The following is a 14,141-nucleotide window of genomic DNA, read 5'->3' as shown; positions in this document are numbered from 1 at the left end:
GCCGAGCAGGGCAGCGGCAGCATGCCCGGCTCTCCCGCCGGCTCTGCCGGCGCCCCAGGCAGTTCCCTTCCACGTCTTCAGGTGTTTGCTCGGCGCTCGGTAGCTCCTTTCCGATGAAGGAGCTGTGTCTGCAAGAAACCGCCTTAGCGCCACAGCGGGATGCTGATGCACCGCGAGGGGAAACTGTGATCAAGTACCAGCTGGGCATCGGTCACAGATTTCACTTTAACAAAAGTCAAGGTAAGGACACAAAATCCTTTTGAACAATCGAGGATTTTGGACTTTTTCGAAAAGCCTGGTATTGCCAGACTGAACATTGCCAATTTAGCAACAGAAGTAAAGTTCTTGGCCACCCAGTGTAAACCATCCAATACTGCTTTCATTCGAAATCATACTTTGCTTTTCATCATTCTAGAATTGAAAAGCACTGTAAAATAAAGGATGTGATATGTCCTCAAGAATTCAAGATGTTTGAGAGGTAGCTTCTGTATACTGCAAGCTATGTGGGATTTGTAGAGGTAGAGTTTCCAGAAGGGGGAGATAAGCTTCAACACTTTTTTCTCCTGAAGTATTTAACAAAACCACACATTTCTCCTGCAGGAAAGAATGCTGCAAGAAGTTGAGTCATTCAAACAGGCTTCATGGAACCACATTTTTGTGTAGAGTGAACCCCTTCATGTGGCTCTGCGCTTTAAGCCGCTTCTGCCTTTCTCCCCTTTCCACGTCTGTGCTGGTGGAACAATAGCAGTGAAGTGAGAGCTACACCACAGGTCAGTCACAGTGCTGTCATCAGCCCCGTCACACACTGTCCTGAGATCTGGGACTGACGGCAGCCACACTGCTGGGGTGAGGGCTCCTACCTTGAGAAGAAGGGCAGCGTTACACCCTGCCAACTTCAGAAAAACAGCTGGTAAATAGTAATGGTTCCCTAAACCAGCTGGGAAAATTTATGGAATGATGTAAACCCTTAATTGTAACAATTGCTTTGGTGACAGCCTCAGTCAGCATCCACAAACACACACAGGCAGAGGCTTCATTGAGCAATTGCTCAGTGCTGTCAGCAAACCCTGCTGCCTCTGGGCTGGTGGCAGTGCTGTGAAGGCTGTAATGTTTGATTTCTGTGTCACCTGCATGTTCACACAAGCATCCTTACCAAGGGCTGGGGATCCTCAGCATCAACACAGGCTGTTGCTAAGGTGTGTCCCTTCACAGGGTGCCAAACTTCTGCATTACAGAATTAATTTCCTCAGGCAAGGTGCAGCAGCTGAAGTACACAGTGCAGCACACCTTCCTAAGGCAATCACTCAGGGTTTTAGAGAACAAAATTTGCATGGATGTTCACAATTATTTCCCCACCTGGGTTTGCTCACCATATGTTTGAGTGTGGTTTAGAAGCTTTGAAAACCCAAATGGCTTTGCCAGAGGAAGCAGACTGAGGAGCACTGTAAGAGAAAGTCTTAGCAAACAGCAGTGGGACATCTGCTTTGAGCTCTGGTGAGTGCAGCTCCTAGCACTCATTTGACTTGCAGTGTGCATTTCCATCTGAAAAACAGAAATGTCAACATCCTCCTTAGCCTTCTTCAGCCCAAGCAAGCCTTGCCATCTGTTAGGATTATGCTTTGTGGTCTTCTAATATATTTAAATGCTTCTGAGGGCACCAACCACTGCCAAATGCTGGTGAGATACTGAAATTGAATCAGAACTACTGATGTACTTTGCCTTAACTACTTTGTAGCTCAAAGGAGTGATAATAAACTTGCCTGAGCATACTCTGACCATGAACCATATTACATCAACTGGTGATTGATCTTTCATTTTATCCATCCTGCCATATGATACAGGCTTTATCTTTTATATGTGGCCTCACAAACATATCAGCACATATTATGAGTTGTTATTAATGTCACTAAAATCTCCCAGATGGCCTGGGCAGGCTCACACAAGGTCACTGTGGAATCTTGCACCACAGATTCCCATAGACGAGGCTGATGGCATGAGTGCAGTCTCTCTGCTGCAGCTTGATCTGCTTTCCCCCTCACACAGCCTCTCAGCATCCCAAAAATCCAGACAAGTCTGGAGAGGAGGATGTTCCCATACACACATGTGTTTCCATTCACCTCAGCTATAACATATTTAAATTCAAGGGACTGCCCATGGGGTCACTGGGTCTCTCTGCCTTTCCTGTCCAAACTATTCCAGTTTCTGAATACTGTTTGTTAGCACACTGGTTTGAATTCAACCAGTGAGTATTTGTTATTCAATTCAATTGTTATTCAGTCCTTAGTCTTTCCAGTGTGAAATAACTGCAGGGAACCAGGAGCACCAGACTTAGGTGTCTAAACATTACAGAAAGTTTGAGCCTGAGGATCCTGAGACAAAAGAGACCTGATAAGGTAAGTGCCAGGACTTGGACTTTTCATCTGCCTTTAACTCTTATTGCTTCATACATTCCCCTGTTCTGAGGATGTCTGGGGATTTTGACTTTGGCTGGCAGCCTGATCTCTGCATCACTCTGGGGAGCATGTTCTTATACCCTGGGTAACAGCAGAGCACTCGAGGTTAGCACTGCAGTGCTCAGCATCCCAACACTCAGCCTCCTTGCCAGCCTGTCCTTGGTGCTTTTAACTGTGGAGGTCGTCGTTTTAGATCTTGTTCACTTTATTACTGACATTTTAGGGTGAGTTGTAAGTTGGTGTAAAAGGCTGAGATCAGGGAAAACTGTTGAATTTTTCAAATGGCTCTTTGCAGGCTGCCTGTCTGATCAAGGAGACAAAGAGCTGTCTGTACTGCTGTGGAAGAAAACCAAAGTAAGAGCTCTCGGGTAATTTATTACAGATTTAAGAAATTGATTCCAACTTCTTCCACCAAAAAAGCCTTTGGAACTGTATAAAAATCAGTGGGATTGTGGTCTTAGTCCCTTCTAACACATCTTAATTTAAATATATTATTCATATGGCATGAATAATATTTTTAAAAATCCAAAACATCTTTGCCTCTATTTATTGCTTTACCAGCACAGAAACACCTATTTAAAAAAAATATTCCAGTAGCTTCTACATAAAATGATAAAAGCATTATAGCCACAGCAGTTCTTTGCAGGTACACATATTAATATGAATCTTAAAATCTAATTTGGGGCATGTGCTCACCCTTCGGAGGCTTGTCTGCAGAAGAGAATTCCTGTGTTCACATGCATGAGGACATGATTTTTTGAGTGTGAGAAAAAAAAAATCCTAATGGTAAATGTTAATTCTTTATTTCTGAATAAGCACATGACAGTTTTTAATGTTACTATAGGAAATGTACTTTTACACAATAGAAACAGAGAATCAACAGAGAATAGAACATGAGAGAATCAACACTTTTTGTTATTTATAATTATTATGTTTTCTATGGAGATAAATATTTAACATTGTCTCTGACAAGTCAAGACCAGGATATAGGTCAGATACCAGTGAAAACTTAGAGAAATAGTTCCTTCTATTGCCTGCTAGGGTTCCAGGCAAATCTGTTTTTTTCTGTCCAAGTCATCAGTTGATTTATAGTTGCATTTGCTTATAGCTGTGTTTCTACAGTAATAATGGAGGCACTGAATATTTTAAACTAAACACTATTCACAAACATTCAGAGAGAGATAAACTTTAATAAAACTATTTGGGAGAACTGTCTGCTTCACTGATAAAGGATAAATCAGGACATCCAGATGTTTCCATAGTGCAAAATTTATGATGAAAAGCCCATACTGTTTCCATTAACTCTGGTTGCAAATTTCAGACCCTGAAGGGGTCTGGTCTGTGCCTCTGCAAGTCTGCTCCCAAGAGCAGCTGGAGCAATCCCAGCTGCAGTCACGGAAACATTTGGGTCTGCAGGGACATCAGGAGCACATCTGGTTAAAGCAGGTCCACTTAGATTGGGTTGTTCAAGGACTTGTAGAAAGGTAAAATTATTTCAGGCCAGTTCATAATTAAATTCACTGGGTGTCCAGTGAATCATCACGTGCAAGGGGAGAGCTGGGTCTCAGGAGGAGCATTGGCTCATTAGAGCAGCTGGGAATCAGTCAGTGGTAGAAAAATCACTTGGCTTCAATGAATCACTTCAATGAATAGAAAGGCTTATACAGAACCGAAAAGCTAACTTTCCTTAAATCCTGTGCTAATAAATGGTTATTAGGATGTGAAATACAGTGCTCCATTCAGACAGGAAGGCTTCTTCAAATGAAGGGCACAATCTGCATTTTTCTACACCATTCATCAAATGCACTGCCAGCAGTTTGTCCTTCCAGTTTTGGAAGGTAGTAGCTCGAATTAGTGATAATCCTGAAATTAAAGGAATAGACTTCAACTTTGAAACTTTTATTTTATTTGTGTCCAGTAAACCCTTTTAAAAGGAGTTGCTCAGGATAAGCAAGCTATGAGCAGGGCTGAGGCAGGGCTCTGCAGCCCTTCCAGGTGGCTTACAGAATAGCCACCATAACAGGCACACACAAAATGCACAGAAGCCTGCAGATGAAAGATTTGTCCAAAGAAATAAAACTATTTGGCCCATTTGCACAAAACTCAGAGCAGAGACAGATGAGCAGAGCCAAACAACAATGACAGATGGGAACACACATGATCACTGCAGCTCTGCTTCTTGGATGTAGTGGTGGAACTTGAAGCCTGTGGCATTCCTGTCACCTGGCTCCCCATGCCCACGCTGACCTCAGTGACAAGTGCCATGGCTTGAGGCAAGCAGGGCTCTGGAGCTTCTGGGCACCACCTCCAGCATCTGCTCACACATGACCCACTGTCACTGAAAGGACAAAGCATGGACAGGGGCTGCTGGGTCAGGCACAGCGCGGTTCACCACAAGTGCCTCAGTGGGGTCATCCTTCAGCCCTGAGGATACTGAAACAGGTAAACTCTTGCATTTAATTTGTTTTATGTGCTAATATAGGAATCATATTAGACTTGCATCAACAAATGACTGGTAGAATGGCATTGGAAAGGATCAAACACTTGAATCCCTGGCTCATGTGGAGATGAAATTGTGTTTGGCCAGAACAGCAAAAGACCCTCCAGGTTCCTGTGAAGAAAAATGTGATTTTGAGCAATTCTTTTATATTTTTACAACACGTGCTCATCTAACTATGTTTTTGTGAGGCATAACTTAGTGTTGATTTCCTTGCTTCTATCCTTGTAACTTTGCTGTAATTACAGCACCTCTTGATTAATTACAGATCTCATTTATGAGTTCATCATTTCCCATTGTCAAGTAGAGGAAGTTTCAGGATGTGTACCCCAAAAATGCTGTTGAAGTAATATTAATTTAAAAGGCAATTCTTCCTTTCTTTTTCTTTTTTTTTTTTCTTTTGTGTGTGTGCTTCCTTGGCTTTTCCTGCTGGTTTGGTGACTGTCCATTTCTCTCCATAGAGAACCTCATCACATCTATCAGCATCTTTGGATGTTTCCTCAGGATAATCTTGCCTACTAAAATTTTAAGAAAAATAAATTAATTTGCATGGTGAGCCCTGACATCAGCCAGACCACCACATTTGCATCTCATCCACCCACCAGCACATCACACTTGTCAGTGCCACGTCTCCATGTGTCTAGATTATTTATCCCTGCAGTGCAGCCACTTGTTCTTTACTTGGAAGTCTGGATCACTGCCATGCCTGTAGGAATCTGGAAGGAGGAGAGCAAGTCCCAGATAGGACTGTGTCCAGTGGGCAACAGCAGTGACACAAACCTAGCACTCAACTGCTTCAGCTTCTTCAAAGCCTCCATCTTCGGTCATTCAGGACTTACCTGCACTCCTGGATAGTAGGTATGATACCACTAGATTTGGGACTGGAGGGAATGCTTCCCAGATAGCTTAAGCCTTCAACTAATAAATAATTTACTATTAACTTCTTGTGATCTAGTTTCATGTGATAAGGTAGAACATCAGGAAGATAAACTGGGACACACATTCTCTTCTTAGTCCTTCATACACAACCAACATGGAACATCCTTTTTCCTGCTAAGACCCCTCTGGTGGCCATGCCTAATCATCCTCCCCTCACCTCTCTGACAAACCTACTCAATGGCAACAAAACATCTTCTTGCTGTTTCTCTTCACCTTGTATGGCAAAAATGAGTCCTAAAATACCTTTCCCCTTAAAACACCTGATGTTCTCTCATTACTATCCTGCTGTACTCTGGGAGGGAGGTCAGTGTCCCTCCACATCACCTCCACGCACTACTGAGTGCCTGTTCAGCACTGCCCTTCCACAAAAAGTGCTTTCTTCCAAACAGCAGGAACTACTCCCCTCTCCAGCTCCTGTCTGTGCTAAGAAACCAGCTCTGACCCATTTAATGAAGGCAGATCATTATTTGTTTAAAGAGTTCATTGGCCATTACTTTATTTCAACTAGTAAAACCCGAAAAAAAGCAAACTTTTATTTCACATTTTGTTTCAGTGATCAAAGTTTGAAATGCGGGGAATAAACATTAACAAAGAGCTCAGATATAAATGGCATGTTTTTAATTGTAATTTAAATTATAATTTTTTATAATTTTAATATTAATTATACTTTTAATCTCAAGTGCTTCTTAATAGGAAGTAAAATCCAGTTAATAAACAGAAGTGGATTTCACAGACATACATCAGAAATACATACTGAACTCCACTTCTAGGTATACAAAGCAGAAAGCTCATGAATGCATGCTATAAGTTGCTTTAATTAAACTCCAGTCTATTAAAAAATACAAGTATGATAAGTGTAAAGACGTGAAAGAATAAGTGAAAAAAAAGGGTAACGTGCAGGAAATAACATCTATACTCATGAGACTGTGAAATAGCTTTGGTGCCAGCCATCTCAATTACTGCAAATACCACTGGTTAATACTGGCAGGGAGTTTTACCAGTGAACGCAGGCAGAGAGCAGCCAGATGCCTTCAAAGACTGATCCAACAAGTGACCAGTGTGAAGGGAAGGATGCAGAATTTGTCCTTTCATGTGCAGCCTTCTGAAACAGCACGTTGAGACTGGGTGGTCAAACTCCACAGCAAAACAGGATTCCTTATTCTCTTCGGCTACGGCACTTTTCAGTGTTTTGCAGAATGCTGAACTTATTTTTATTAAAGAAGTTCAACTTTTATTTTTTTTCTATTTTGCTTCAGAATTTCAACTGGATTTGACTGTTTAAACCAAATATATTCTGTATCCTGTAAGGAAAAAGGAGTTACAGTTTGTAAATCAGCTGAACAGTTGTCAAAGAAAATAGTGTGATACTTCAGCTTGTTAGTGCTCCATCGCTGAATTGTTGGGGTTTTTACTCTAAAAAAAAACCAGGAGGATTTAAACAGGTTTTAAATACTGCAGGGTTTTCAGGGTTTGTTTTTTTGTTTTTTGGGTTTTTTTTCTTCTCTGGTAATAGCACATTTTAAATGTTACAAATATAATTTTGTTTATATTTTCAAACTCAGACTTATTTTTTCAACTATGTGCATAGATTTACCCTCTGGGTAAAGTCTACCCTGGTTTTCACTAAATACATTTAGCAAAATAGAGCAGCAAGATACAGTACAAACAACATGTACCATAAAAGTACCATACTGGTAATTTCAGGTGCTGTTTGTTTCACAAATCAAATATTATTTGATATGCTAAATTTATCTTGTCCTTTGAAAGATTTTCTATGCAACCTGAAAACTCAGTGCAATGCATAATTTGAACTGATTTATGACATCTTCATTCAGAGAAAGACTATGTGGCACCAAATAAGACTAAAATGGCTGTATCAATGTAAATAGCTGGATTTTCAGTACATCTTCCAGAAGACTGCCAGCCTCCATTAAACAACTTCAGCTGATGGAGATCAGCTCCCTTTTTCCCAGGGAGAAGTTCTTCTTACAGGTTCAGAAACGCCTTTTGAACATGAATGGTTTAACTTCATTCAAACACGAATGGTTTAACTTCATTCAGATAACAAGAGGAAAGCAAATAAAGAAATACTTTTTGTAAGAGAGGGTGCTTATGAGATTCTGCACTGCCCCTCACCATAAGGGAGCCAGTCCTCCAGGCCCTGACTTATCTCTGTGCCCCTTTTCTCTCAGTTTCCTTCTCATCACTGCTGTGAGCATTCAAACAGCACTTTAACTTCCCATTCACTGCTTGGGTACTTGGTGGTTAAGCACCCAGAGAAGTCACAGCCTCTTTGCCTGCAAGGATCACCCTGGGACTTCTGAGTCTGTTTTTCCTGGTGCAGCTGCCCTGGAACACACAAAGTGCTACAGTCTCAATCTGCCACTGATGCGTTTCACTGCCAATGTTTTGATTATTGCTTAATATTTCACACTTCTTTGATAATTTACCTATTTTTAAGCCCACAGTATTGCTGTAATTTCAAAATGACTTTGCATTTATCTTTTGTAGAGCTTTTACCACAAAAGCAATTTTTTTCAGAGGTTTCTAAAAAGGAGGAACAGCACTAAAAAATTAAAAATCAGCATTTTAAGAAGGTGGCAGCAGCCTGGAAATACACATTCTACATAACCTAAAGGAAGTCTTTAGAGGTCATGAAAGAAAAGATGCTGTAAACATTAGGATGAAAGAACTAGTTCAAGTTCCTCACTCCTGTATAAATCTGTGTTCATGTGAACAATTCCCAGCATTGTTCTGTCTCAGCTTCTCACACAGGAGAAATAAAAACATTGCAATATTTTACTAACTCACAGAGCCCTACTAAAAAATACTTGTGTTTTAGGTGCAAAAATACTACAGTAGTGAGTAGAGCAACAAAATGCCACATCTAGTTACTGAGAAATATCCACTCAGAAGCTCTTACTATACAACAGCATATTTTATTACTAACAAATACAGTAATAACAAAACTACTGAACATGTGTATAAAGTTACCTGGTTACAAACAGAAGTAGAAAAATGAAGGGTATTTAGTGCATATCTTTCTTACTGTCCACTCAGTAGCAAGAATTCTGTGTACTTTTAATGGGAAAATTCTAAAAGAAAGAGCATATCCCATTGAAGGCAATAAATTACAAATGCTAAAATGCAGACACTGTAATATAAAGAAATTTCATTTTTAATGCATGATGGATAAAACAAATAACTTTGGTTTATCAGAACCATAGTTCCTGTTGTTCCAGCATTTGCATGTCCTTTGTACCATGCAATTTTCATTGTTCAATGTATCACCATGAATGTTGCCCCAACTCACAGTACATTCTTTGCATAATACCATAACATTGAAACATATTCTTATTAGTGGTCAAATGCAAGATACTGGACAGTTTTACAAAATGCACTGACATTCAGGTTTAGAAAACAGGAAAATCTGTCTCCAAATTATCTCAAGTAATAACTCCAATTGGCTCTTAAAAAATTTGTGACTCAAATGAAGTCAGACAATGAAATTGTTATCCACATCAGCAGTACTTGCTCCTGAGAACCACCTAGCATAAGAAAGGCTATATGTATTAAGGCCTTTTTGATTTAAAGAAAATATATTCCTGTAGCATAATAGAAAAGTAGGCTTTGTAGAAAATGAGGCTTTGGAGGAAAAGTACTACGGCTGTCTTCTCAGTAAATAGATTGTTAAAGAAGCCTGCATATTAATAACTCACCAGTTATTTGCAGCAGTTATCTGCAAGGTATTTCTCTATAACATTTTTTTAAAAATGAAGCTACTCACATAGAAACAGCACGAGACGCAGCTCAGGACAAAAGCCCCAAGCCTGCACGTCAGGCTGTGCCCATGGAGCCCAGGAGCCTGAGGTGTTCCCTTTGGCACCATGCCCTGGAACACCAGGCCAGGAGAGGCTCCAAGAGGCTTTTGCTGCACCTTCTGCAGCATCCCTGCAGCAGGACCCATCTCACCCCAAATATCAGTGCATGCTGTGGATAAAGGTCCAACCTGCTTTTCTCAGAACTGTGTCATGTTGGCTGATCACCAGGGGACTGCTGGCTTCAGCAAAACCCCAAGGGAAGCACAGGAACTTTCCCAAGTTTGTACAATACATACAAAACAGTAGTTCTAAAGATTGACCTTATGCAGTCACTTATTTACAAAATTCATTTCTATGTACAAAATAAACTGCTGTAATTTCAGATTCCCTTTCAAATTCAGTGTACCAGCTACCATAAAACCAGTGCTATAATTGATACAGCATGATGCATAATTTAGAGTATTTAGAAATTTGTGCATCACTTAAGTGATACTGTTGTTTAAGAGACAGTAAAAAAGAGAAAAAAAATAACAAGTTTTGAAAAATATTGAAGAGGCAGATGGAATTTTATACCTTGAGAAGTAACAGTGCTTTTGAAGCATTATTTTAATGCAATTCATTACAAAGTGTTCTTTATATAAGGAATAGTATTTGTCTCTCACCTTTTTCTTACATTATTGCCATGTCCTACAGAACTTCAATTTCCATTAGTCCTGAACAGGATTAAATACAGTACATTATTGCTAGCTGTCCCCACAACAAAACATACATTTTTTAAGTGCAAAGCAGGATATATGTGTTTTTTAATAAGGCACAGAATATCCATTATTTCCAGTGTAACAAAGAACTCATGTCAGTTTTATACAATGCAAATGTTCATAGAAATTTCCAATCTTTCAGTTTTATGCAATACAAATGTTCATGCACGTTTTCAATCTTTCAAGGGTTAGAACTGTTTCCTGAATCCAACTCTCTTCTGGCATCTGAAGCTGAGTAGACAAGTAGTGATACAGAAGGTGACTGGGGGACATCAGGTATTTGGGAACAGCTTCTTTGCAGTGAAGGAGATTCACTAAAATCATTTCTAGGAGTTATTCTGTAAGTAATGAAAAATAAAACACAGTAAATTTTAAGCATGGTTTAATTTCCCTTACACTGGAAAAAAATTGAGTAGTGAAATCATAAAATATATTCAGCTGTATTCTTTTCAAAAGAATGTAGTACAGTTCTGTACACTTTTTCAAGTCTACAGTCACCATTGTTCTTTTTCACACCCATCACCTCTAAAAGTGATTGCAGTGCAGATACAGGTTTCTTGAGGGCCACTGTTCAGCAAGGCAAGAATATCCTACAAGCTATAGCTCAAGCACACAATGCTTAAAAGAAAAAGAAGAATCCTACAAAAATACAAAACGTCCCAGAAACTAAACATATATGGTCACAGTCTGCAAGTTCTCTTGACAGCTACTGAAGGTCACGTGCATCATGAGAGTACCCTGATTCTTCAGAGAGAAGAAACAGAACACTTACAAAACCAGTGGTAATATGAAGAAACAAAGAAAATACTGAGTTCAGGAGCCTTACCTTCCTTCACCTACTCTCTTAATACTCTCTGCCAAAGCACTCATATGGCAGGTGCTGTCTGCTTTGTTCCTCCTCTCCACCTGATCCACGGTCAGTTTAGCACTGGGCAGCATCTGATCTCCGCTGTTCTCACCTTCCTCCACTCTTCGGGCAGATGCTCCGTCTGCCTCCATCTCCTTCTCAGATGTCTCTGGAGAGCTTTTAATTTCTGCCACAGTTTCCTGGCTCAAGTAATCATGATTCGTGATTGCTACTGCAGAAGTTCCATGATTTGTTGTGCCACCTGTACTGGTCCCCATTGACTTTGAAATGACTTTCAGTCTGTGCGAAGTTGACTTGTAGTGCTTCTTCTTATGTTTAACTTTGGAGTTGTGCCTCAAGAAAAATTCACATGATTCTTGCAGCACTCTTCGACTCTCACTGATTGGACTGGAAGAGAGTACAAGCACATCACTGAGCAAAGAGCATAAGTTTAGCCATAATATAATGAGTAACACACAAAACCTTGAAAGAACAGCAACCAGTGATGCAATCTTAGCTGCGTATTAGTGAACACAGGGAAAAAATGTTATGTGAAAAGACGAGGAAAAATCATAATGGCTCCAAAGTAACTGTCTGTGGAACAAATAAATAAAGCAGATTTCTACATTTCTTACTTCTGCAAATAGGTCCAATGACTACAGTGAATTAATGATCTACTAGAGAGAAAAGAAGTAGCTCATAAACAACTGCATTAACTATATAGAGTCAGCCTTCACCAAATGAAAAAATATAAGCACTGTAAATATGACTTCATTATTTTTAAATCCTTGTAGCTAAAAGCAATTAACATCTGAAACACAAGCAAAAATATACAGGAAATGGAAAAAGAAGGGAGAGGGAAAGGAAGCTATAAATTCACCATTGAGGAATGGAGATGTAAAATAAAAAGAGCTTAGAGACTATTGCCTTGGGAAATCCAAAGAAACAAAATTATCTAAAACCAGAGTATCATTTATAAGTAACAATCTGAAAAGAAATAATCAAGACATAAAAAAGAATTGAAAAAAATGACAACTACAAGAAATGGAGACAAAATTTATAAGCTATTTAAATCCATAGATAATAAATTTGCTTAAATTAGGTAATAAAACTGAATTCTTCTGTTTAATTAAAAAAAAGGAACACTAGATTAATGCAATAAAAGTGACAGGAGGGTTCAATGAAAATTAATTTTAAAAGAAGACAAGCCTGGCAGAGGAGAAAAGAGGATATTATTATTGCATGCCAATAAACGTAGTACTAAATACTGTGTCAAATGAAGTGTTCACAACATGTGAAAAGAACTAAACTGATGGCTGAAATTATCTCTCCTCCTTTGACTGTGAACCAGAGATGTATTAGCCAATGCTAAACACAGCAACACACCTTCTGCTCTACAAAAGAGAAATCAGCAAAGGAAAATATGTTCTGTCCTCTTGAGACTGGTGTTAAAAAGTCACTGCATATTTAAAACATCCCCAGATTCCAGTGGAATTCTGCTGATGCCCAAAGCAGCATTTATAGTCTGAGGACAACATTTTGATTACCTGAGCTATATTTAAAAAAAAATGTGTAAAAGCCAAATTTAAGCATACACTTTAAAAAACAGAGAAAAAAAATGTCTTACTCTCTTTTGCGGTTTCTGTTGAAGAAATTGGCCCATTCGGAGCAGGTCTTTTTACTTCCCACCCAGAACACGGGAGAAATGCCAACAATTAATGTCAGCAAATATTTCATCAGAAACAAAAATATTTCTGGTCTTGCTAGTGCTTTTGCCTAGAAGATAACAAAATTTAATAAATGCAAAGAAGAAAATATACTCATTGATTTATTTTTTAAATGAAGAAAATAAATACATTTCTTAAATGAGAGACTCTCTCCTTATGATTGCTGCTCTTTGTTGAGGCTTGTACTGTGGACAAACATCAGACATGTAAAGACAAGTCAGATGTGGTTCAGCTGAATATACACACAGAAGAGATCTGTCAGAAGGAATTGTTTTTCTTTTAAATTGAAAGGAAAGGTAACTTTGGGAGTAATAGTATTAGTAAAAATGTTCTCCAGAGGCAAGTGTGAAAGATTTATCCCTTCAACTTAAAAGGAACAGCAAGTGGATCACGGAATCACAGAATGGTTTGAGTTGGAAGGGACCTTAAAGATCATCAACTTCCACCCCAGCTGCCACAGGCAAGGACACCTCCCACTAGACCAGGCTGATCAAAGCTCCATCCAGCCTGGTCTTGAACACTTCAGGGATGAGGCATCCAAAACTTCTCTGGCAAACCCATTTCAGTGCCTCTCCACCTTCAAAGTAAAGGATTTCTTCCTAATATCTTCCTAATTTAAACTTACTCTCTTTTCAGTTCAAAGCTATTCCCCCTTGTCCTGTCACTACATGCCCTTGTAAAAAGTCTCTCTTCCTCTTTCTTGTAGGCTCCCTTCAGGTACTGGAAGGATTAGTTGGGAGTTAATCTGATTAGAGAGCATCTTCAAGGAGCTGCAGGGAACTACACAGTAGCTTTCTGTTTATTGCAAAATTAATCCACCTTTCTGCAGAGCTGTATCATAGGAGCTGAGACATTAAACTCAGTGAGAGATCATTATCTTCAGCTCTCATGCTGCAAATTTAATTTATGCCATTTGTCTTATCTGCAACACCCATCTATCAAAGTCACTATTTTTGTTAGCCAGGTAACATTAGCTGCTTCAGTTTGTTTTTATTTGGTTTTCATCTGGCAAATGCAACAGAAGTCTACAAGCCAGCTCAGGTAAGCCAAGGCCAAGCACACCACTTTGAGCTATCCACAATTAGCATACACTGTCTAT

General features: G+C 39.4%; 1 protein-coding gene and 1 long non-coding RNA gene across 8 annotated transcripts in view; one reads left to right on the top strand and one right to left on the bottom strand.

The window, feature by feature from the left end:
* The first annotated feature begins 101 nt into the window (after positions 1-101).
* On the top strand, positions 102-9,649 carry LOC135283235 (uncharacterized). 5 transcript variants are annotated; one of them, XR_010349081.1, is made up of 6 exons: positions 102-240; positions 601-770; positions 2,278-2,393; positions 2,749-2,807; positions 5,412-5,808; positions 6,878-9,649. It is a non-coding gene; the product is annotated as an uncharacterized LOC135283235 (long non-coding RNA). The 5 variants fall into 5 exon arrangements; XR_010349094.1 differs by adding an exon at positions 4,643-4,895 and having other exon boundaries at positions 5,412-9,649; XR_010349078.1 differs by having other exon boundaries at positions 5,412-9,649.
* The window catches only part of FZD6 (frizzled class receptor 6), a 43,411-nt gene continuing 38,078 nt past the window's right edge, over positions 8,809-14,141 (bottom strand). For all 3 annotated transcript variants that reach the window (XM_064393740.1, XM_064393722.1, XM_064393732.1), the window contains 3 exons: positions 12,943-13,091; positions 11,295-11,723; positions 8,809-10,806 (listed from right to left, as the gene is read on the bottom strand). In XM_064393740.1, coding sequence (XP_064249810.1) covers positions 10,650-10,806; positions 11,295-11,723; positions 12,943-13,091 — 735 coding nt within the window. In that variant the 3' untranslated portion in view covers positions 8,809-10,649. The remainder of the gene's footprint in view (positions 10,807-11,294; positions 11,724-12,942; positions 13,092-14,141) is intronic.

The sequence above is a fragment of the Passer domesticus genome, chromosome 1 (genome assembly GCF_036417665.1).
Source record: "Passer domesticus isolate bPasDom1 chromosome 1, bPasDom1.hap1, whole genome shotgun sequence".
NCBI lineage: Eukaryota > Metazoa > Chordata > Aves > Passeriformes > Passeridae > Passer > Passer domesticus.
The sequence above is the reverse complement of the archived record's forward strand: the minus strand, read 5'-3'. Positions and strand labels throughout refer to the sequence as shown.